Genomic DNA, 25,368 nt, shown 5'->3' with positions numbered 1-25,368 from the left:
GACTGAAAACAAAAGCAGCAGGATGAATTCTACAGTGTACAGGGCTCTACTTTCTGCTCAGATTCCACCAAATGCAGCAAGATTCATTGGATGGCGCTATACCACACAGATGGACCCAAAACATACTGAAAACGTTTTTTTAAGGCAAAGAAGTGGAGTATTTTGCAATGGCCAAGTCAATCACCAGATCTAAAACCCACCACGCATGCATTTCACATGCTTAAGACAAAACATAAGGCAGAAAGACCCACAAACAAGCAACAACTGAACTCAGCTGCAGTAAAGGCCTGGCAAAGGCTCACAAAGGAGGAAACCCAACATTTGGTGATGTCCATGGCTTCCAGACTTCAGGTAGTCATTGCCTGCAAAACATTCTCTACAAAGAATTAAAGATGAACATTTTATTTAGGGTAAAATAAATTTGTCCAATTACTTTTGAACCCCAGAAATGAAGAGGCTTTGTAGAAAAATGGTTGTCATTCCTAAACGTTTCATAGGATATTTTTGTTTAACCTCTTTAACTGAACCTGAAAGTCTCCACTTCAATTGTATCTGTTGCTTCATTTTAGATAATTTTGAGTCCAAATCACAAAGATTCAGTCACTGTCCAAATATTTCTGGACCTACCGTGTTTCCCCGAAATTAAGGCAGGGTCTTATGTTATTTTTTGCTGCAAAAGTTGCACTAGGGCTTATTTTCAGGGGATGTTTTATATTTTCCCACAAACAACAATCCACATTTATTGTTTAACAAAAAAAATCCACATTTATTCAAGTATAATCATGTCATCACATTCTGTAACATCAATATTTTGTGTTAATCCTATTACTGGTTCAGATGCACATTTTCTTTTCTGATCTGCTATTTTCATGAAACAGCCCTGTGAGGCAAATCCCGGGATATGAAGATGAATTATGACTCCAGTCATAATCCCTCATCACTCCCTGGCAGTGCCCCCTCCCTTCTTGTTCTCAGTGTTCCACTTACACCTCCATGGCCATGTCCTGTGATATGGAGATGAGGTGGTGTGGGAACAATGGACACAGGATGACTCCCTGCCGTCACCCTGTAGTAGGAGCTGCTAGCTAGTTAGCAAGGCTATGGAAATAGCCAGACAGAGCGACTCCAGTAAAAAATGGTTCATATCTCGCAAGCCATATTTCCGATAAATATGGCAACCATAAAAATGGTGTCTCCGCATGCGGACGATGCCGGCACACCCTTTTTATGGGAGCAGGACATTGGGAAATGCCCCAGGCGTGATATCAGCCAATGGGGAACTGGCAGACAGGTCATGAGTCCCCTCGTTCTGTAGCTAAATTCATAACTGTCACAATGAGAGCATTGGCGTCCGCCTACGACGCTCCCAGGCAAAGTTATGGCCCATATTCCATGTTGTGGATTGTCCATAACTCAAGCCAGGGGTGGAGCAGTGCTCCCTCTGAGGTCACTAAGGTAGGAGGGGACCTGGATGTGCCCAGGTTGATAACCCTACTTCGGCCATTTTCCAGGGTTCTTTCGCTGGGGGCACGTGTAGGAAACATCTGTGGGAAGGATCCTAGAAACCTGGGTACAGCGCCCCCCTGTGGCCAGACGCAACAAGGTAACTGCTGGGACTGTGTATGCCTGTTTGTAACCCATGCTTTGATTGTAACTGTACTCTGACATAACTGTATATTCTGTAGATTCCCTATTGTATATATTGTAGTTTCTAGTGTGCTTTAGGCTGATTAAATTATATAATTAATCTTGGGCTGTTCTGTTATCTCGATCTTGAATCCCACGTCTGTGTGTTCGGCTAATAGTTACCGTGAAGCGGTTGGTGGCAGCGAGTTTGTGCCAAGGATTATTGTGGGGAGGCCAGTGAGATTCGGGGAGATTTTATATATTCCGCCCGCGGAGGTCGGGGGAATATATACCCTACTCTCACCGGGGACCCTTCAATAATCGGCATAAGTAGTATAGCGGCCTCCTTGCTTATTGTCGGGCAATTCCATAATTGGCCTGACTATAAGAGGGGCGCTAGAGAGCGCGTCACGTGCTCTGTCTGTCGGTCGGGAGGTATAAAGGAGGGGTGACCCCCACTTGTTACCCCCCGATTGTGACGTACTGGTAGCCAGCGCGGGGGATTTCTGAGTGACCCCCCCGGTGGTTTGTGACATATTGGTGGCATAGCGGTGGGATCGAGATAATAGTGTGTGTGAGTGTGAGACCCATACTCCCAGACACTAAAGACAGCCTGCAGCAGCTGTGGCTGCTGGGGTCTTCAGACTAGCTCAACACTAGAGTGTCAGAGGGCAGATACTGTAAGGTGTGTGGAGGCATCAGGTGTCAGTTCTGTGTCAGTGACCAAAAGTCTGCAAGAATGGCTGATGGCACCAGGAGCAGAGCTAGGCAACTGGCCAATGGTAAAGCAGGAGCCGAAGAGAGGGAGGACGGTGCTGTGGACAGCAATGAGGAGGTTGCCCACGAGTCCTCCAGGAGCTCGACGCCAGAAAACCGTTCTGCCGAGGACATTGCACAACCTGGCACTGCTGGACAAGATGAGGAGCAGCTCACCCAAGGGTCCTCAACGAGCCAGATGCCAGCCCTCCGCTCTGCAATGGACAGTGAATCACCAGGCTCCGCAGCGGGCCGCAGATCACCACGTGCCATTCCACCGAGCCTGGGAGGCTCGGATAGCCTTCTTCAAATGGCTATGGCCCTTCTCCAGGCTGGAGACCAGAAGGGCTACAAGGAACTCCTGGCAGAGCGCAGGGCAGAGCGGCAGGCAGCGCGTGACGCTGAGGCTGCGGAGCGGCACGCAGAGCGTGAGGCTGCGGAGCGAGAGCGGCAGGCAGCGCGTGAAGAGCGAGAGCGAGAGCGACAGGCAGACCGTGACTACCAGCTGCAGCTAGCTCAGCTCCGGCCCTCATCAGCCACACGTGACCTTCGAGACACCAAACTTCCAAAGGTCCATGTTGAGGACTTCCCAGTGCTGGAGAAGGATGGAGACTTGGACTCTTTCTTGACTGCTTTTGAACGGACTTGCTTGCAGCACCATCTGGACAAGGACCAGTGGGCCAAATACCTGACCCCCCGTTTAAGGGGTAAGGCCCTGGATATCCTTGGGGACTTGCCTGCTGAGGCAGATCAGGGCTACGACACCATCAAGCGGGCCCTGATCCAACAGTACAACCTCACTCCAGAGTCCTACCGCAAGAAGTTCCGGAGCCTACAGAAGGGACCAAAGGACTCCTGGGCTGACCACCGGCGGGCACTTGCCCGAGCTGCCGACCACTGGACCCAAGGCCTGCAGCTTTCCACCGGACCGGAGATCCTGGACTTGTTCATCACAGAGCAACTCTTGTGGAACTGCCCTGAGGATCTCCGCCAGTTCATCCGAGACCAGAAGCCAAAGGGGTCCACGGCTACAGCTGCCCTTGCCGATGACTACACCAACAACCGGGCCCCTGAGGCCAGGAGAGCGGCCACCAGCAGCACCTGGAGAGGGGGTAAGATGAATTCTGCGACTGCCCCACCTGCCCCTAGACTGCAGGGGGTGTCCCCCTCAACTCCCCTCTCCAGGCCCGTGGCGGAACCAAGACGGTGCCACCAGTGCAACCTACCTGGACACTTCAAGGCCATGTGCCCTCAGCGTCCCAAGGCCCCGGCTCCGTCCCCGTCCCAAGGGCCGCCCAAGGTGTATTGTGTGGGTGGGGGTGGTGGTAGGTCCCTGGACAGCTTCCAACCTGTCACCGTCGGCCGGTCTGTGACCATAGGACTGCGAGACAGCGCCTCGGAGGTGACTCTGGTGCGGCCTGAGATGGTGTCCCCCCAAGACTTGATCCCTGGAAAAACCCTAGCTGTCTCCGGGATTGGAGGCACTGACCCGGCGCTGCCTGTTGCTGACATTTATGTGGACTGGGGCGCAGGGCGAGGGGTGAGGGAGGTGGGGGTAACTGATCGGATCCCCGCAAACGTGCTACTTGGGACAGATTTGGGGCAGATAACCTCCCAGTTTGGGCCCCCCCCAAGGGCTGAACCTTCAGCCAGTACTGACGTGCCTCCGGACAATGTTAATGTGTTATCTATGAATGATGTAAGGGAGGAGGGAGTGAACTCTGATATTTCTGCTTGCACAGACACCATAGACACACACACAGCTGCAGCTGTGACAGGGGAGGGGGTCAGAGAAAGGTGTGACAATGCCTCTACAAGTAACCAGCCTGTGAGCTGGGATCTGTTGCCCTCTGCAGGGATAAGCAGAGAGCAGGGTGCTGCAGGGGGAGGACCAGTGTGTGGGGTGGGGGCTACCACAGCAAATGTGGGGTCCCCAGAGATTTCACAGCGGGGTTCTGTTGCTGCAGGAGGGGAACAGGCAGGTGAGATTGGGGCCGGTCCAGGAGCGGAAGTGCTCCCAGGTAAGATCTCGGTGCATGGTTCCCCCACAACCGGGGTGTCAGGAAGCCAGGTAGGCCTGCCTGAACCGGCGACTTGGTCAGGAACGGAGGAGGAGCAGGCACGACCCACGGTCGCAGCGGCTGTGGCCGCTGTCACCCGCAGTGGGAGTGCTGGAAGCCAAGGGGCCTCCCGGAGGTCCGATAGCTCTTCCCCTTCTGACCAAGTGGCAGCCGAGTCAGGTGGAGGCCAGGACACAGGTCCCGGGGTACTGACTGAAGATGTGACAGTCTCGTCGATTCTGGCCACATCTAGTCAGGGGTTTCAGGCAGCGTTAGAAGCTGACGACAGCCTGAAAGCTCTTAAGGAGCAGGCGGCACAGCCTCCCTCGGACTCGGACCCGGAGCGAGTGGTCTGGGACCAAGGACGGCTGTACCGGGCCACGGTCCAGCAGGGTTCACCGGAGGCGTGGCCCAGGGACCGACAGTTGGTGGTACCCTATCCGTTCCGGACGGAGTTGTTGCGGATCGCACATGAGATTCCGATGGCCGGACACCTAGGGATCGCTAAGACCAAGGCCAGGTTAAACCAGCATTTCTACTGGCCAAAAATGGGGGCCGATGTGGCTGCCTACTGCCGTTCGTGTGAAACCTGTCAGAGAGTGGGGAAGGCGGGGCCACGCCCCAAAGCCCCACTGGTATCTCTGCCCATCATCGATGAGCCTTTCAGGAGGGTGGCTGTGGATCTGGTCGGCCCGCTGGCCATCCCCAGCAGCTCCGGGAAACGCTTCATACTGACGGTAGTGGACTATGCCACCCGGTACCCAGAAGCAGTGGCCTTGTCGTCCATTCGGGCTGACAAGGTGGCCACCGCATTGCTGGAGATTTTCTCCCGAGTGGGTTTTCCCCAGGAAATGCTCACTGACCGGGGGACCCAATTCATGTCCCAGCTGATGGAGGCCCTCTGTAAGCAAGTCCAGGTGCGACATCTGGTGGCCAGCCCGTACCATCCACAGACTAATGGCCTGTGCGAGCGGTTCAATGGCACCTTAAAGCAGATGCTTAAGATGTTGGTCGACTCCCATGGGCGTGACTGGGAGCGGTATCTCCCACACCTGTTATTTGCTTACCGGGAGGTTCCACAGGCCTCAACAGGATTCTCACCGTTTGAGCTCCTGTACGGGCGACGTGTGCGGGGCCCCCTGGCTCTGGTGAAAGAGGCTTGGGAAGGGGATTTGGCCACCCCTGGAGTGTCGGTTATCGAGTATGTCATGCGCTTCCGGGACAAAATGCAGGCCTTGACGCAACTGGTACACGACAATATGGCTCAAGCCCAGGCCGATCAGAAGCGTTGGTACGACCAGAACGCTTGTGAGAGGACCTACCAAGTGGGTCAAAAGGCGTGGGTACTGGTCCCCGTACCACAGGACAAGCTTCAGGCAGCCTGGGAAGGCCCATACCTAGTGTACCAGCAGCTCAACCCTGTGACGTACCTGGTCACCCTGGACCCTGCCCGTGGAAGGCGGAAGCCCTTCCATGTGAACATGATGAAGGCACATCATGAGCGGGAGGCATGTGCGCTCCCCGTGTGCAACCTGCCCGAGGAGGGAGAAGCGGAAACCCTCTTGGATATGCTAGCCCAGGTTAGGGCAGGCGGATCCATTGAGGATGTGGAGGTTGGCCACCAGCTCTTGGAGGACCAACGGTCCCAGCTGTGGGCCACCCTACACCCCTTCCGGGGGTTGTTTACCAACCAGCCCGGAAGGACTGACTTGGCTGTCCATCACGTGGACACTGGGGATCATCCCCCGATCCGGCGTTCAGCATATCGGGTCTCCCTGGAGGTGCAGCAACACATGCGCCAGGAGATTGACGAGATGCTGAAGCTGGGGGTGATCCAGGCATCCAACAGCGCTTGGGCCTCGCCTGTAGTCCTCGTCCCTAAGAAGGACCGAACCACTCGGTTCTGCGTGGACTACAGGGGGCTCAATGCGGTCACGGTCGCCGATGCGTACCCAATGCCACGCATCGATGACCTGCTCGATCAGTTGGCCGGGGCTCAGTACCTGACCATCATGGATCTGAGCCGGGGATATTGGCAGATCCCCCTGACTCGCAAGGCCAGGGAACGCTCTGCCTTTATTACCCCATTTGGACTATACGAGTCCACGGTGATGCCATTCGGGATGAGGAATGCCCCTGCCACTTTCCAGCGGATGGTCAACACCCTGCTCAAGGGACTTGAAGGGTACGCGGCCGCGTACCTGGATGACATTGCCGTCTTCAGTCCCACCTGGGAGGACCACCTAGAGCATCTAGCACAGGTGCTCAGGCGGATCCACCGGGCAGGTTTGACCATCAAGCCGGGAAAGTGTCAGCTGGCCATGAGCGAGGTCCAGTACCTCGGTCACCGGGTAGGCGGGAGAACACTGAAGCCCGAGCCTGAGAAAGTGGAGGCCATCGCATCCTGGCCCACCCCCAGGACCAAGAAGCAGGTGATGTCCTTCTTGGGGACCGCCGGGTACTATAGGAGGTTTGTTCCACGCTATAGTAGCCTGGCAAAGCCCTTGACGGACCTCACCAAGAAGCTGCCCTCTGCAGTCGATTGGACAATGGACTGCGAGACAGCCTTCCAGGCCCTAAAGGACGCCCTGTCCAGCCCGCCCGTGCTACAGGCAGCCGACTTCACGCGGCCGTTTGTAGTACAGACCGACGCCAGTGACTTCGGCCTCGGTGCGGTGCTCAGCCAGGTGGACTCTGCGAGCCAAGAGCACCCAGTCTTGTACCTGAGCAGGAAGCTGTTACCAAGGGAAGTTGCCTATTCCACGATGGAGAAGGAGTGCCTGGCCATAGTGTGGGCCCTGCAGCGTCTGCAACCCTATCTATACGGGCGCCACTTCATCGTGGAGACGGACCACAATCCCCTCAGCTGGTTGCACACCGTCTCTGGGACGAATGGGCGATTGTTGCGATGGAGCCTTGCGCTCCAGCAATACAACTTCACCATTCGCCACAAAAGGGGCCGTGACCACGGTAACGCAGACGGGCTGTCCCGACAAGGAGAGGTCGCGGACGGGCGCACGGGGGAACACCGGAGTGTGCTGCCCCCTAGCGCCCTCAAAAGGGGGGAGGTGTGAGGCAAATCCCGGGATATGAAGATGAATTATGACTCCAGTCATAATCCCTCATCACTCCCTGGCAGTGCCCCCTCCCTTCTTGTTCTCAGTGTTCCACTTACACCTCCATGGCCATGTCCTGTGATATGGAGATGAGGTGGTGTGGGAACAATGGACACAGGATGACTCCCTGCCGTCACCCTGTAGTAGGAGCTGCTAGCTAGTTAGCAAGGCTATGGAAATAGCCAGACAGAGCGACTCCAGTAAAAAATGGTTCATATCTCGCAAGCCATATTTCCGATAAATATGGCAACCATAAAAATGGTGTCTCCGCATGCGGACGATGCCGGCACACCCTTTTTATGGGAGCAGGACATTGGGAAATGCCCCAGGCGTGATATCAGCCAATGGGGAACTGGCAGACAGGTCATGAGTCCCCTCGTTCTGTAGCTAAATTCATAACTGTCACAATGAGAGCATTGGCGTCCGCCTACGACGCTCCCAGGCAAAGTTATGGCCCATATTCCATGTTGTGGATTGTCCATAACTCAAGCCAGGGGTGGAGCAGTGCTCCCTCTGAGGTCACTAAGGTAGGAGGGGACCTGGATGTGCCCAGGTTGATAACCCTACTTCGGCCATTTTCCAGGGTTCTTTCGCTGGGGGCACGTGTAGGAAACATCTGTGGGAAGGATCCTAGAAACCTGGGTACAGCGCCCCCCTGTGGCCAGACGCAACAAGGTAACTGCTGGGACTGTGTATGCCTGTTTGTAACCCATGCTTTGATTGTAACTGTACTCTGACATAACTGTATATTCTGTAGATTCCCTATTGTATATATTGTAGTTTCTAGTGTGCTTTAGGCTGATTAAATTATATAATTAATCTTGGGCTGTTCTGTTATCTCGATCTTGAATCCCACGTCTGTGTGTTCGGCTAATAGTTACCGTGAAGCGGTTGGTGGCAGCGAGTTTGTGCCAAGGATTATTGTGGGGAGGCCAGTGAGATTCGGGGAGATTTTATATATTCCGCCCGCGGAGGTCGGGGGAATATATACCCTACTCTCACCGGGGACCCTTCAATAATCGGCATAAGTAGTATAGCGGCCTCCTTGCTTATTGTCGGGCAATTCCATAATTGGCCTGACTATAAGAGGGGCGCTAGAGAGCGCGTCACGTGCTCTGTCTGTCGGTCGGGAGGTATAAAGGAGGGGTGACCCCCACTTGTTACCCCCCGATTGTGACGTACTGGTAGCCAGCGCGGGGGATTTCTGAGTGACCCCCCCGGTGGTTTGTGACAAGCCCTATATTGTATTCTGTATGTAACCCCTTCTCATGTACAGCACCATGGAATTAATGGTGCTCTATAAATAATAATAATAATAATAATAATAATAATAATGACATTGGTTGGTGCATACCATATTTGCAAAGGTCTAAATTATCTGCTTAAATGTATTATTCTCTCTGTACTGCTAAGTTTACCCCCAAAAGAAAGCAGACACCCCCTAAAAGAATCGCACTCACCAGACCACAAACAATTAGAGTGCGCAAGTGAATGGACTCTCACATACAAATCTGCATTGCTGTTAGGTCCGCCCGGCATTCTACAGCAGTTAGCTCTCCCTTGTGACCGGCAGTAGTGTCACTCGCACAAAGTGATACTGGTACCCGACCTGTTTGTGAGAGCTGCAGTGCAATGCAGCTGGAATGGTGAGGTGCCTGACAACGATGCAGATCTCTGTGTGAGAGCCCATCCACCATTGGCACTTGCCAACTGTGATTGCTTGGGGTCTGGTGAGGGCAATTTTTATTTTTTTTTTGAGGGGGGGGTTGTCTGCTTTCTTTTGGGTGTGCCTTCTTACTTTAATGAAGAGTCCCGCTATATTCTTTATATTTTTTAGCAGCTTGGACACTTGCCTATGGTACCGCAACTAGGGCTTATTTTTGAAGTAGGGTTTATATTTTAAACATAAACAAAAAAGCTTCAAAAATCCTACTAGGGCTTATTGTCAGGGTACGTCTTATTTTTGGGGAACAGTATGTTGTAATTGACATGCAACAATGTAGAGGTCCAGCACTAGCCGCTTGCCCACTAGCTCCACTTGGCAACAATGTTACTGATTGTAAAAAGAAGGACTATAGGCGGTGCCCTGCACAGAGTAATGCATGAAAATGCAAAAATAAGGACATTTTTGTGTACTCACCGTAAAATGTCTTTCTTGGAGCCTTTCATTGGGGGACACAGACAGTGGGTTATATGGTGTCTCCAGGGGAGGCGTGACACTAGGTTTGAAAAAAGTGTTAGCTCCTCCTCCCACAGCATATAACCCCAGCTAGGCGGGAACTAGCTCAGTTTGTTGTAAAAGCAGTACGAGAAGGACAACCAAAACCACAAGGGCAGGAGCTGTGTCCCCCAATGAAAGGCTCCAAGAAAGACATTTTACGGTGAGTACACAAAAATGTCCTTTCCTTTCTCGCCTTTTCATTGGGGGACACAGACATTGGGACGTCCCAAAGCAGTCCCTTGGTGGGAACTGAACTATTAACAGTGTATAACATCAGACTAAGAGCTGACTAACGACTGCAACTGCAGGGAACACATAACAAACACTGTCAAAAAACCGAGCAGTGGCCACTTTTTTCCAAGAGTAGCATCTGCGGAGGCATGCGTATGCACTCTGTAGAATTTTGTAAACGTGTGCACACTGGACCAGGTTGCAAAGTTGGGCCGCCGAAGCCTGATGGCAGATAGCCCAGGAGGCACCCACTGCTCGTGTAGAGTGGGCCTGCACAAATTGAGGGGGAACGACACCTCGTGCTTTGTAAGTTTCACAGATGGCAGTCCTGATCTATCGAGAAATCGTCGATTTGGAAGCCCAGTCGCCCTTTTTGTGTCCTTCTGAGAGGACGAAAAGGGCATCGGACTTGCGCAACGGCGCTGTTCTGGAGATGTAGATCCGCAGAGCCCTGACAAGATCGAGAGTGTGAAGGGCTTTCTCAAACGAGTGGACCGGGGCCGGGCAGAATGATGGCAACATAATGTCCTCGTTCAGGTGGAAAGAGGATACGACCTTCGGAAGGAAGGCGGGGGAAGGCCGAAGGACCACCTTATGATGGAATATCAGGTAAGGTGAGCGACAGGACAGAGCTGCCAATATTGAGAGCAAGACCCGAGTCCATACCGTCTTGCAAAAAGGCAAGAACATTAGGGATTGAAAAGGTAAGGGGTGACCGATGACAGTCACACCAGGACAGATAGGTCTTCCAGGTCCTGTGATAAATGCTGGCGGAGGAGGGCTTCCGAGCATTAAGCATGGTATGAACTACCCTGGAAGAAAGACGCGACTTGGCTAGAATCAAGGATTCAAGCGCCACGCCATCAAATGCAGCTGTGCTGTATTCTGGTGGAATGTTGGACCTTGCGACAGAAGATCCGGGCGGTCGGGAAGACGCCAGGGAGTGTCGCCGAGAAGGTGGAGGAGCTCTGGAAACAAGGCTCTTCTGGGCCAGTCCGGGGCCATGAGGATCACCGGGATTCCCTCCGCTTTGATTTTCTTGATTACTCTCGGAATGAGAGGGAACGGAAGGATAACGTATGGCAGGCGAAACTGCGACCACGGGAGGACTAGAGCGTCAGAGCCGAGTGCTAGCGGGTCTCTCGACCGGGATACGAAGGGATGTACTTTGGCGTTTAGCCGAGAAGCCATGAGGTCCACATCTGGGAGCCCCTAACGAAGAGTGATCTGATGGAACACCTCGTCGTGGAGGGACCATTCGCCTGCCGCTAGACCTTGCCTGCTGAGAAAGTCTGCGGCCCAGTTGTCTATCCCCGGAATATGGACAGCTGAAATAATGGGAATGTGCATCTCTGCCCAAAGAAGAATCCTGGAGACTTCTTTCATCGCTGCCCTGCTGCGAGTTCCTCCCTGACGGTTGACGTAAGCCACAGCCGTGGCATTGTCTGACTGGATCCGAACCGGGAGGCCCAGAAGCAAGGGTTGAAAGGTCTGAAGGGCCAGAAATATGGCCCTGATCTCCAGAACGTTGATATGAAGGGATCGCTCGGGGTGAGACCAGCGTCCGTGAGCAGTGTGGTGGAGAAACACCGCCCCCCAGCCTAACAGGCTGGCATCTGTCGTGACTACGTGCCAGTGGACAGGGCGGAAGGACTTCCCCTGAGATAGGGATGAGACCTGAGTCCACCAGACGAGGGAACTGAGGGCAGTCCGAGATAAGCGGACTGACCGGTCTAGAGAGGCTGGATTCTTGTCCCAAGAGGACAGAAGATCCAATTGCAGAGGGCACAAATGGAATTGGGCAAACGACACGGCTTCCATGACTGCTACCATCTTGCCTAACACTCTCATCCCACTCCGGAGGGATGTGTAACGGCGGGAGCGGAGGGATTGGGCGGCCCGGATCAGAGAAGACCTCTTGTCTTCTGGAAGAAAAACCCCGGGCCTGAACCGTGTCTATCAGCATACCTAAAAAGGTGATGCGCTGATGAGGAATGAGGGATGACTTGTTGAAGTTGAGAAGCCACCCTGGCCTTGAGAGCGTGTCTGGGCAAATTTGCACGCTTTCTGAGCAAACTTGAAGAGAGCTCCCTTTGATAAGTAGGTCGTCCAAATAGGAAACGACCAGGACGCCTCTATAAAATGGACATGACGGCTGCCATGACCTTTGTGAAGACCCGAGGCACAGTAGCCAGTCCAAAGGGAAGGGCCCTGAATTGGAAATGACGGTGTCCTACGGCAAAATGAAGGAACCGTTGATGCGATACACATATGGGAATGTGTAAATAAGCATCTTGAATATCTATGGAAGCTAGGAATTCTCCCGGTTCCATAGCAGCTAGTACGGCTCGCAATGATTCCATTCGGAAGGTCCGAATCTGTACGGACCTGTTTAGCCTTTTGAGGTCCAGGATAGGACGGACAGAGCCATCTTTTTTGGGGACGACAAAGAGGTTTGAATAGGAACCTTTGCCGCGCTGTTCCAGGGGGACTGGAATGATAACGTTTGCTTTTTGCACAGAGGCTATGGCCTGACATAAGGCCTGGCTTTGTGTTGTGGACTTTGGAAGCCGAGAACGGAGAAACCTGTTGGCCGGTAGGGAATGGAAATCGATCTTGTAACCTGAGGTGACGATTTCTTGAACCCAAGCATCGTGAGTATGGTCTAGCCAGATATCCCGAAAAAGCAGAAGCCACCCTCCAACAGGAGTCGGCTCTGAGGGGTACCCGGCGTCATTCTGAAGGGGCCTTCGCGGGGCGAGGTCACTTGGATTTAGATTGCCTGGAGTGGGAACGCCAGGAAGAGTCCCTTGAGGGACCGGATCCCCGATCTGAGCGTTGCGGCGACCCCTGTGATGGTTTTTGGGGGCGGGCCGAAAGGACTGCCTGCGCCAAGAAGACTTTTTAAAATTTTTGGATACAGACCGCTTTTGTGGTAGAATGGTACTTTTACCACCCGTCGTCTCAGATATAAGCTTGTCCAGGAATTCTCCAAACAGACGAAGACCCTGGAAGGGGAGTGTGGACAGGGACTTCTTGGAGGCACTGTCCGCGTTCCATACCTTTAGCCATAGGACTCTGCGGGCAAAAACAGCGTTGGCTGCCGTTAGGGCTGACAAACTAGCTGCATCTAGGGAGCCGTGAAGAAAATAATTAGAGGTTAGAGAGAACAAATCAAGGATCTCAAGAGCCTCTGAAGGAATATTGCAAGAGCGAAGCAACTTGCGCAAGTTCCTACTCCACACACTCATAGCTCTCGCTACCCATGTCAAGGCAAATAGGGGGCGCAGAGAGGAGCCCGAAGCCTCGAAAATAGATTTGACCGCAGCATCAACAGCGCGGTCGGACGAGTCCTTGAGAGACGCGGTGTCTGAGACAGACATAACCGTGTGTTTAGCCAGCCTGGATACTGGCGGATCCACAACGGGGGATACTGACCAGAGCTTAACCAGTTCCGATGGAAAGGGATAAGCGAATGAAGAGGAGGATTTTTTATTAAACCTCCTATCAGGGTGATCTCACCGTTTAGATATGATTTGATGAAAAATCGGATCCTGGGCAAAGGGCTTAGGAGGCTTCTTGGCCCGCTTGATTGCCGACTGAGAAGTCGGGTCCGAAGGCTGATCAGAAATCGACAGAGAGTGATTGACAGCTGAAATTAATGTGTCTTCCATATGTCTAGACTCAGAAGGGACATCTGAACCAGAGTCAGAGTCTTGGGAATCGTGACTACTAAAGGTCACGGAGCCCGAGTCAGACTGATCATCGTCCGAGTCGGACGAGACGTAACGGTCGCAATGGCGTCTTTTGGAGACAGCCTTTTTACGTACTGGGAACGAGACACCAGACGAAGGTGGGCTCCCCTGGGGGAGCTGAGCCGGGGGGAGGCTGTGAGAGCCTGTGGAAGGCTGGGATATCTGAGCGTCCAGGTCATCTAACCTCTTAGACATTAGAAGAGCCCAGGCAGGAATAACGTCATCAGACTGGGGTACTGCCTGGATAGTGGCCGCAGCCAAATCCACAGACTGCACGACCTCCTGGTCCGGCAGCGGAGGCTGTTGTGACACGGTAGTAGGGGCATCGCAGCCCTGGCATAGTGGATAGCTTCGGCCACTAGAAAACGAGCGTCCACAGGTGGTACAAGCATAGTAGAGGTCCGTAGAGGACGCTGTGAGGTAGCACGGTCGGCTGCGCAGCAGAAGACACGGGATCCAGGCATTAAGGTTCACAGCACACGGTTTAATGTCCAAACAAAAGTCCACAGCAATATACACGTGCCTCTCCAGCAGAGGACTCAGGGAGTTCTGTTCACTCCCTCACACCCGGCACACCTGCCCTCGTTCCTGTTTCCATTTAACCCTTCCTTCAGCCTGTAGGGAAACAGTATTAACCCTAGAGTGGATTTACTTTCTATCATGGAGTGAGCACAACCGGGGCGAGACATACCGGCCGTCATAGATAACCCCGGTCACAGTCTCACATACCCCCCCCCTCAGTTCAAGCGTGCGGGGTTGAACTCCCGCCATCAAACACGGGCCGCGGGACAAGGCATCGGCGTTGCCCTGCAACCCACCGGCCCTATATTCAACCGTAAACCGGAAGTTCTGCAGAGAAAGGAACCACCGGGTAACCCGGGCATTCCGTTCCTTGGCGGACCTCATCCAGACCAGTGGAGAGTGATCCGTCACCAAGCGAAACTGCCGTCCCAGCAGGTAATAGCGTAGGGACTCCAAGGCCCACTTGATCGCCAGGCACTCCTTCTCCACTACGCTATAATTCCGCTCGGGAGGGGTGGGCTTCCTACTTAAGAAGGTGACGGGGTGTTCCTCCCCCTGAACCACCTGAGACAACACTGCCCCCAGGCCGACCTCTGAGGCGTCAGTCTATACTATAAACTCCTTCCGGAAATCAGGGTGTACAAGAACGGGCTGTCCGCACAGGACCCCCTTCAGGGCCCGGAAGGAGTCCTCGGCCTGCGGAGTCCAGCGCACCATGACGGACTTCTTGCCTTTGAGAAGGTCCGTCAAATGGGCTGATAGTCCCGCAAAATCCTTTACAAACCTCCTGTAGTACCCCACGATACCCAGGAAGGCCCTAACCTGCTTCGTGGTCAGGGGTCTAGGCCACTTCTGGATCGCCTCAACCTTGTTAATTTGGGGCTTAATCACTCCTTGGCCTATCACGTAGCCCAAGTAGCGGGCTTCCGTGAGTCCCAACGCACATTTCTTGGGATTGGCTGTCAATCCGGCTGTTCGAAGCGCGTCCACCACCGCTTGTACCTGTTCCAAGTGGGTCTGCCAATCGGAGCTGTAAATAATGATGTCATCAAGGTACGCTGATGCATACGCCTGGTGGGGTTCCAGCACTAAGTCCATCAACCTCTGGAACGTGGCCGGAGCGCCATGTAACCCAAAAGGCAAGACAACATAGTGGAAGAGACCCTCCGGCGTAACAAAAGCGGTTTTCTCCTTGGCGGACTCCGTCAGTGGCACCTGCCAGTACCCCTTGGTCAGGTCGAGCGTGGTAAAATATCGCGCCTGTCCCAACCTATCAATCAGCTCATCCACCCGGGGCATGGGGTAGAGATCGAACTTGGATATTTCGTTCAATCTCCTAAAGTCATTGCAGAACCTTAAGGAGCCATCGGGTTTTGGTATTAGGACAATCGGACTAGCCCATTCACTCCAGGATTTTTCGATGACCCCCAGGCGTAACATTGTCTTTACTTCCTCCGATATGGCTTGTCGTCGAGCCTCCGGTACCCGGTATGACTTCAGGCGTACCTTCAGGTGGGGCTCGGTGACAATATCATGTCGTATCAGACTGGTCCTACCGGGCAGCTCGGAGAAGACATCGGGGTTCTGCTGAACCAACCGTCTGGCCTCTCGCCTCTGAGTCTTGGTGAGGGCTTCTCCAATCCTTACTTCCGGTTCATCCTCTTCGGAGGTCGCTGGAGCCGGAGGTGAACGACCCGAAGAGGAGGGAGATGGGGAAAAAACAGCCATCAGGCTTTCCCGTTCCTGCCAAGGTTTTAATAGGTTGACATGGTATATTTGTTCAGGTTTCTGCCTACCGGGCTGCAATACTTTATAGTTAACCACCCCGACTCTTTCCTTTATCTCGTAGGGGCCTTGCCACTGAGCCAGGAATTTACTCTCCGCCGTGGGGATTAATAACAACACCCGATCCCCGGGTTTAAAGGTCCGCACGGTGGCTTGTCTATTGTAGCGGCCGCTTTGCGCGGCCTGAGCCTCCTGTAAATGCTCCTTCACAATTGGCATGACCGCGCTTATGCGGTTCTGCATTCCTAAAATGTGTTCAATCACACTTTTATGGGGGGTGGGCTCTTGCTCCCATGTTTCCTTTGCCAGGTCCAACAATCCCCGGGGATGTCGCCCGTATAACAATTCAAAAGGCGAAAACCCCGTGGATGCCTGTGGGACCTCACGGATGGCAAACATCAAATAGGGAAGCATCATATCCCAGTCTTTCCCGTCTTTTGAAATCACCCTTTTGAGCATGGTTTTCAGGGTTTTATTGAAACGCTCGACTAAACCGTCCGTTTGAGGATGATACACAGACGTACGCAACTGCTTGATCTGGAGTAGCCGGCATAGCTCTTTGGTCACTTTAGACATGAATGGGGTCCCCTGATCCGTAAGGATCTCCTTGGGCAACCCCACCCGGCAGAACACAGCAAACAACTCCCGAGCTATAAGCTTTGCTGCAGTATGTCTGAGAGGTATCGCCTCGGGATACCGGGTGGCATAGTCAACGATCACTAGAATATGTTGGTGCCCTCGAGCGGACTTTACGAGGGGCCCCACCAGATCCATCCCTATCCGTTCAAAAGGGACTTCTATAATGGGTAACGGTACCAACGGACTGCGAAAATGGGTCAGGGGTGCGGTAAGCTGACACTCCGGGCAGGTTTCTCAGAACCATTTTACCTCCCCAAAGACCCCGGGCCAATAGAACCTTTGCAATACTCGCTCCTGCGTTTTCTTGACCCCTAGGTGGCCACTCATCAGGTGTTTATGAGCCAAGTCGAGGACCCGCCGGCGATGCGGCTGGGGCATCACCAACTGCTCTACCCCTACGCCCCGTATTTCATCTACCGGTAGAGTAAATCCTGCTTAAGAGCGAAATGGGGGTACCTTACCTGGGCACCGGGCAGCTGTGCCACCCCGTCAATTACTGTCACCCGACTCCGGGCATGTATTAATGTAGGGTCCTGGAGTTGGGCTGTCCCAAACGTATCCGGGCACGCCTCCAACTCCGGGATGGGTTCGACCGTCTCAGCCTCTCCTGCCAATACCTCTAGGGGCGACCTATCGGGTTCACATTCTGTCCCTATCATGGGGACCCCTACGGCAGGTGTCCCGGATTCAGGATTGTAGGGCTCAGGTCCCGGACTGACCAATATCTGAGGAGACTTAGGGGGTCCCTTCCATAAAGTCCAAAAATAGGGCAGATCCCTTCCTAGGATCACGTCATAGGGAAGAGTGTTAAGAAGTCCCACCTCATGTTGCACCTGACCGCAAGGTGCTGTGATGGTGACAATCCCCGTGGGATAGTCTCGGCGGTCCCCATGTATGCAAACCACCCCCACGGTACGTCCTGTGGCCTTTACTTTAGCCCTCAAGGTGGATCGCACCAGGGTCACTAAGCTTCCGGAATCCAACAATCCTGTAACCGGACATCCATTCACCTGTATTTGGCACAAGTGGGGCTCAGTCTCTGGGGAGACCAGGTCAGCGGTACACACCACCTAAGCATACATTGAACCCCGCCGGGTAACCCCACAATCCATGGGCTCCGTGGTGAGTGGACACTGGGCTTCCATATGTCCCACCCGCTGGCACCGCCAACATCTAATGGGGACGGAAACCCCCTTGACGGGTTGTCGTTTAGTGTACAGAACCTTCCGGACCTCAGGAATGGTGGGCGCGGCCTCAGACGGGAGGGTAGGGGACTCCTGCACCGTTGTCAGCGGTGGGTCCTTGGCCCTAGGCTTTGAGGGGCCGGACCGACGGGCGGTACGCAAAGTCTCAGTGTCCCGTATCAAGTCCTGCGTAGCCACATGCCGCTCTACCAGGGACACTAATTGGTCCAGGGTACTCGGGTCACCCTGTCCTACCCACCGTTGAATGGTGACGGGTAAAGTGCGCACAAAACGATCCACTACTACCCTTTCCACCATTTGCGCCGGGCTCAGAGTGTCAGGCTGCAACCACTTTTTTACAAGATGCAACAAGTCATAGGCCTGGGAGCGTACGGGTTTGGCTTCCTCATAGAACCACTGATTTACCCGCTGAGCCCGTACATAGGTATTCACCCCCAACCGAGCCAGTATTTCGGCTTTCAGGGTCACATAGTCAATGGCGTCCTCGGTACAGAGGTCCAGGTACGCTTTTTGGGGTTCCCATGTCAGATAGGGCGACAATACCTCATCCCACTGGGGGGTCGGCAGCTTTTCCCGCTCGGCCACCCGCTCAAACACCGCCAGGAACGCTTCCACATCATCCCCCGGGGTCATCTTTTGCAACGCTTGTCTCACCGCTTTCCGGACGCTGCCGTCGTCACCCGGCCCCGGGGTTGTTGCTGCCGGTCCGGCACGGATCGACTTGGCCAGGAGAATCATCTGTTCTTGATGTCTTTGTTCCTGCAATTGCAAGGCTTGCTGCTGACGTGTATTGGCCTGAACCAGCTGTTCTTGGTGCCTTTTGTCCTGCATTTGCAAGGATTGCTGCTGACGTTCCAACGCCCGGAGCAGGTGTGCATTGGTCTGTTGCTGCTGTGCATTAGCCTCTTGCAGCTGTGCATTAGTCTGTTGCTGCTGCTTTAGTATGTCCTCCATGGCGTCGCCGGGTTTGGGCTGTAGTATAACCGCTCGAATCCAGGACATGTGCTACTGGGTCACCAGGGATGGATGCTTCACCTCACCGGCTGTCATTCCCGCATTCTCTACCATATGTGAGGTAGCACGGTCGGCTGAGCAGCAGAAGACACGGGATCCAGGCATTAAGGTTCACAGCACACGGTTTAATGTCCAAACAAAAGTCCACAGCAATATACATGTGCCTCTCCAGCAGAGGACTCAGGGAGTTCTGTTCACTCCCTCACACCCGGCACACCTGCCCTCGTTCCTGTTTCCATTTAACCCTTCCTTCAGCCTGTAGGGAAACAGTATTAACCCTAGAGTGGATTTACTTTCTATCATGGAGTGAGCACAACCGGGGCGAGACATACCGGCCGTCATAGATAACCCCGGTCACAGTCTCACAACGCCTGGGAAGCTTTATCACCCTTGCGGTTACGCATGTTAGCAACAGTTCCAAAATAAGTTCAGTGAGCCTCTAGCAGTATTATAAAGGGACTGCTGAGGGTGAGGAGCTGCTAGCAGTATTATAAATGACTGCTATGCAGAGCCGGTATATACCGAGTAAAGTAGCAACCCTGTCGGTATATACCTATAGGCACAGTTAGTATATACTGCTAAAAGCTGATATACACCGCCAGCCAGCAGACACACACCGCTAGAAAGACAGCGATATACCACTGAGCAGAGCGGTATATAGTGCTGCAGAATCGCAGAGCCAAGGAGGCGATCTCACCTGTGTCTGCTCCCCACATGTAATGGCGTCCAGTGTTCTCTGGCAGCATGGAGGGGAGAGACGGCCCACTTGAGGGAGCAGCTTCTAGAGCAGTGGAGGGGGCGTTGCTAGAATGCAGGCCGAAGCCGGGAGCTTAATTAATGATGCTTCCCTAGGATCACGGCCTGCATCGCCCCACCTGCGTCTTTTCAGGCGGCGGTTTGGATGCAGGGGATTGACTCGTCGTCTCCCTACCTGCTCCTGGCTCCGTCTGAAGACGCGTCGGTCCTGGGATGCGGGGATCTCGGGGACGCATCTTCGGCTCAAGGCTGAAGCAGGTCCTTGGCTCTGCTAGCCCTCTGGAGCTACGTTGGTGTGAGGTGCTTCCAGGGAGCCTGGAGGGGTACGCAGACCCGACCACTTGGGCGCGAGGGAAGACTGACGGCTTGTGCACGCCAGGTTTCCTCTGCCCATACACGGGGAGAACGGGGGTGGCAAGGCACCCTGGTATTGCCCCTATCAAAAATAGAATGAATAAGAAAAGAAAAACAAAATAAAAAGTAAAAATAAGCTGGCCTGAGGCACCTCTGGTGGCGCTCAGTCCAGACATGTCAGCCTCCCTGCTGACACTAGGAAAAAAACTGAGCTAGTTCCCGCCTAGCTGGGGTTATATGCTGTGGGAGGAGGAGCTAACACTTTTTTCAAACCTAGTGTCACGCCTCCCCTGGAGACACCATATAACCCAATGACTGTGTCCCCCAATGAAAAGGTGAGAAAGGAAGTAAGAATTGTAGCAGCATTTGGTTTCCCTTCCTGCGTTGCATTGATCATACTGATCATTGTTAGGCTAAGAGAAAGAGAAATGCAGGGCTGTTCATCACAACATACAAAAATAGAAAGAATTGAAGCAGCAGTACTAACTATTTTTGTGCACGATTCTTTATTTTAAATCCATAAAAATCACCAAATTACGGGGTGCACCGATTCGCGAGTGTCAAGCTGCGCTTCAATGGGTCCTGAAGACACGCGCGAATTGACGCACCCCGTAATTTGGTGATTTTATGCATTTAAAAGAAACGGCCCTTGTCTGAACGTTCCCCAGTCCCACTTCCCTGCACCCCGCAATTTGATTTTATAGATTTGAAATAAAGAATCATGGACAATAATAGTTAGTGCACTGCTTCAATTCTTTCTATTTTTGTATTTGTGATGGACAGCCACGCAAATCGCTGTCCGTGGCGCACAATATCGCTAGCACCCATCACACATACTTACCTGTTTAACGACGTCGCTGTGGCCAGCGAACTGCCTCTTTTCTAAGGGGGCGGTTCGTGCGGCGTCACAGCAACGTCACACAGCAGGCGTCCAATTGAAGCCGAGGGGCGGAGAGCAGCCGCAGGAAAGTCACTCCCACCTCGTTGCCGGAGGACACAGGTACGGTGTTGTTCGTCGTTCCTGGGGTGTCACACGTAACGATGTGTGCTGCCTCAGGAACGACGAACAACCTGCATCCAGCACCATCAACGATATTTGTGATTTGAACAACGTGTCAACGATCAACGATTAGGTGAGTAATTTTGATAGTTAGCGGTCGCTCGTACGTGTCACACGCAACGACGAGGCCGGATGTGCGTCACGAATTCCGTGACCCCAACGACATCTCGTTAGCAATGTCGTTGTGTGTAAAGCCCCCTTAAGATGCTGAATCCAGGCATATGTTTTGTTGAAAGATTGGATGCTTGGTTGCATTCCCCCTGTTCTTTATTTGAATATTGCGCTACGCTGCCTTTGCTGTTGTTGCCGTCACGTGCACATTGCCACAGTAATTATGTCTTGATTAAAGTCTGCGCATGCATGTACCGCGATCTCCAGTGCCATTTTATTGAGGACACAGCGGTGAAGACTATGAGCAGAAGGGGCCTGTGTGCAGATGTAAAAAAAAGAAACAAAAAAACAATCTGAACATGCATATTATAGTGGAGGTAAACAAGCAGTGTCCACTGCTAATGGTACAGGCGCCTCTGTTTATCTCCACACGCCACTCTTCTAGGCAGATTTCCTTTAGCAGCATGTGAACTGATGAAGGTCAATTGTATGACCCAAACGTCTTCACACACGGGATTTGCTGCCATTTCAAATAAACCACTTTTGCAACTTATTGGGAGTGTCTAGTTAAAACGTTATCTGCGTTTCCCAACCTGTCTGCATTAATACCTGCAGTTGGTCAAGTTGTTGATCCAATGCGTCCAACAGGTAATCACAGTGATCCCGATGCCTATTCTCAGAGAGACGTTGTAGCTGAAGACCTGGAATAGTTTCATACATTCATTAGTACAGAAATTAATAAATCAAAGTCAATGATTTGCAAAATAAGCTGATCAAAGATGATCATATTTACAAATTCTATATTGTATTAGAAGAAATAATTGGCTGTAATCTAGGGATTCATGTATCACAAAAAGAAAAGTGAAACATGGACTCTAGAGGGTTTTTGCTGGGACAGTTATAAAGGGAACCTGTCACTAGGTTTTTCCCTTATAAGCTGCAGCCACTACCAGTGACCCTTATATACAGCATTCTAGAACACTGTACAGTATATAAGAGCCCACACCGTGCTGTATAACATAACAAACACCTTTATAATACTCACCTAGGGGGCGGTCTGGTCCGATGGGTGTCACTGGTCTTGGTCCAGCGCCTCCTACATCTTTTACGATTGTCGTCCTCCATCCCAGCCTTGTGTGCATGACGCGCCCTACATTATCCACACACATGCCCCTATTGTGCTCTTGCGCACGTGCACTTCTCTCTGCCCGGCTGAGGGCAAAACAAAGTATTGTAGTGCGCATGTGCGGGTGGACTTTGACCTTTCCTCGTGTCTGCGCATTACAGTACTTTGCTCTGCCCTCAGCAGGGCAGATTAAAGTGTAAATGCGCAGGAGCACAATGGAGCTGGGAAGGAGGATGGCGATGGCATTCTGGAATAATAAGGGCTTACTGGTTGTGGCCGCAGCTCATAAGGAAAAAACCTGGTGACAGATTTCCTTTAATACATGAAAAACCCCAACTGGAGGAAACAACACTGCCAAGAAAGCTCAAGGTATAAGGACTGAAATGTGTGGCATCTTCCATTTGTGCCACTATATGTATTCTAGGATCGATGCTTCTAGAATGGAATATCTTTATGCATACAGCTTTCAACGTAGACAGTAGTTGGGAGCACTATGTCCAGACGTGGTCCATGCACACTGCTCTGCCATATTATGAGCTGTTACATGTGTGCAAATATTATTTATTTGTAACCTGAATTGTCTTTATTATTAGGTAGAAGTAATTATGGAAATTACAATGTAAATATTTGATTGTTAATAACTTCCTTACTTATTCCAATATCGTCTTCTGCCGAATCCTCAAAATCTGTTTCTTTGTCTCGTGCAATATTAGTCATATTGTCCTAAGAAAACAAAAAGACTATCTAATATGTAATCCAAACATCTGCTCCGTACATCAAAGCCATTTTAATTTTTTTAATGGCCATTGAACTAGGACTACCAAAGATGTAAGTGGCACTAATTATCATAAAATTGTAAGCAGATTAGATATCTATTAACCAGTCAGCATCTGGTGTGACCACCATTAGCCTCACATAGTGTAACACATCTCCTTCGCATAGAGGTGAGCAGGTTGTTGATTGTGGCCTGAGAAATGTTGGTCCAGTCCTCTTCAATGGCTGTGCAAAGTTGCTGGATATTGGCGGGAACTTGATCAAATGCATCCCAAATCTGCTCAATAGCTGACATGTCCGGTGAGTATGCTGGCCATTCAAGAACTGGGATGTTTTTAGCTTCCAGGAATTCCAGGAATTGTGTACAGATCCTTGCAACATGAGGTCATGAATTATCATGCTGCAATATGAGGTGATGGTCGTGGTTGAATTGCCTACCAATGGGCCCAGTCCAGATGATTTTGGAAGAGTTAGGTGAGAGCAGTGGCTGATCTATATCCATCCACAGAAAAAATTACAATATGTCACTTAAAAGAGTTGTCTGCTACTTAGGCCGCTTTCACACTGCGATCCTCGACTCGTTCAGTGGTCCCGTTGGGGCTTCCTTTCGAACACCCTGCAAAACGGGTTTTGGATGTATTGTCATGCATGTGTCACAGGTGACATAGTCATGTGGTTTCTGGCCATAGAAGGTCACAGCGTTTGTCTGCACAGAATGCTCCCTGACTTTCCATTGTTCCTGCTGTCAGTATTCTTTGGAATGGGTAGCTTTCCTGCTGGGTTCATCTCTCCCTATTTTGGACCCAACAGGAGCTTGCATTCTACCCAGCTGCTGATCATCATTATTCTCTTGGTGCTTAAATATTCCTTCCTTCCTTGGACTGGGGCTGGTGCTGGTGATATTTTTCAGTCCATTCAAGCCTTGGTTGGAAGAGTGGCTTGAACTCCACTATGGTATTGTTGCTGAAAACATTGCTGAACTTCTACCGGTGTCATCTGTGGATAAGTAGTTCATGCATGTTTCCCCCGTGTGTCCCCCTTGTATCTTCTATAGTGTTTAGTGGGGTTGACAAAGAGCTCATCCCATCCATTTCCTATTTAGGGCTCAGCACTAGGGTTACCTAGGGACACGTATCCAGCTCGGCACATAGGTGTGGAACCTATCTAGGGTGGTGAGGGACCCCAGGGACCAGCAGTAGGTTTGGTCAGGGGTTACCATCTTTCCTTTCCTTAGACACAGGGTTTCCCTTCCCTTTCACTGTTCGCTTAGTACTTTACTGTTCCTAGCATGACACCTATGTGTTAACAGGGTAATAACTATGGTGCAGACGGAGTCACCGTATACTCTGTGGTGCACCATTTTCGGGAGTATACACCTATTGGACGCGGACACCCAGACATAGTAAACTGTGAAACCCATTTTTTGGGGGGTTCGGACCGAAGTCCAGATGGGACCACTGAGAGGAACGCAGTGTGAAAGCGGCCTTAGACAACCCTTTCTAATTCTCATGTTTGCCCCCATTAAAATAAAAAAGATATCTTACATCTTGTGCTGGCAACATTCCAGCAGCTCACTACCACTTGATTAATTATATGTCCAGAGGCGGGGAAAGTGAAACCGAAACTGATTGAGCACAGGACCCTCCTGATGTAACATTCTGACATGGGCCCCAGGAGAGCGAGTGCCAACATCGCTGGGACTACGTTGGCATGGGAGGTGAGTATAAGCTTTTCTATTTTTACAGGGGAAAACATGGGACATGAGAAAGAGTTGGCCAAGTAGTGGATAACCTCTTAAGTAACTGAGACTTTAATTCCAGATTGAGACGTGACCTCTCGCTTGCTCCATGAAACACTGGAGCACTGACAGTTCACAAACTGGAGAAGACCCTCTGGAGTGCGCTGAGAACAAATGAAGATACCGAAGGGTAAGTATAAGACTAGGGTCAGATTTAGAGCACCACTCCAGTAGTGGAAATAAAAAAACAACGCTGGAGTGATGCTTTAACTCTACAGATAGATCCGTAACAGATATCTTCTGCTACAATTAAATACCTGCGTGGACAAGTGACCAATCTGATTGCTACCTAATATCTGAAGCAAGTTAAAAGGCTGTTACTAGTGATGATTGGATATACTCTGCACTGTTCATTAATCACACAAATAGATAGGTATTCGCGATATTTGCTATTCGTCGAGTATTTAAAAAAAAACAAACAAACACCAAAACCGCATAGAAACACGTGGTATTGGTGCA

General features: G+C 51.9%; 1 protein-coding gene across 1 annotated transcript in view; it reads right to left on the bottom strand.

Moving 5' to 3' along the window:
• LOC142251937 (uncharacterized) overlaps window positions 1–23,056 on the bottom strand; it is a 196,233-nt gene extending 173,177 nt beyond the window's left edge. The window contains exons 1-2 of the mRNA XM_075324984.1: window positions 22,988–23,056; window positions 21,821–21,912 (exon numbers count right to left, since the gene is read on the bottom strand). Coding sequence (XP_075181099.1) covers window positions 21,821–21,912; window positions 22,988–23,054 — 159 coding nt within the window. The 5' untranslated portion in view covers window positions 23,055–23,056. The remainder of the gene's footprint in view (window positions 1–21,820; window positions 21,913–22,987) is intronic.
• Between the last annotated feature and the right edge of the window lie 2,312 nt (window positions 23,057–25,368).

Source organism: Anomaloglossus baeobatrachus, chromosome 1, assembly GCF_048569485.1.
Source record: "Anomaloglossus baeobatrachus isolate aAnoBae1 chromosome 1, aAnoBae1.hap1, whole genome shotgun sequence".
Classification (NCBI taxonomy): domain Eukaryota; kingdom Metazoa; phylum Chordata; class Amphibia; order Anura; family Aromobatidae; genus Anomaloglossus; species Anomaloglossus baeobatrachus.
The sequence above is the reverse complement of the archived record's forward strand: the minus strand, read 5'-3'. Positions and strand labels throughout refer to the sequence as shown.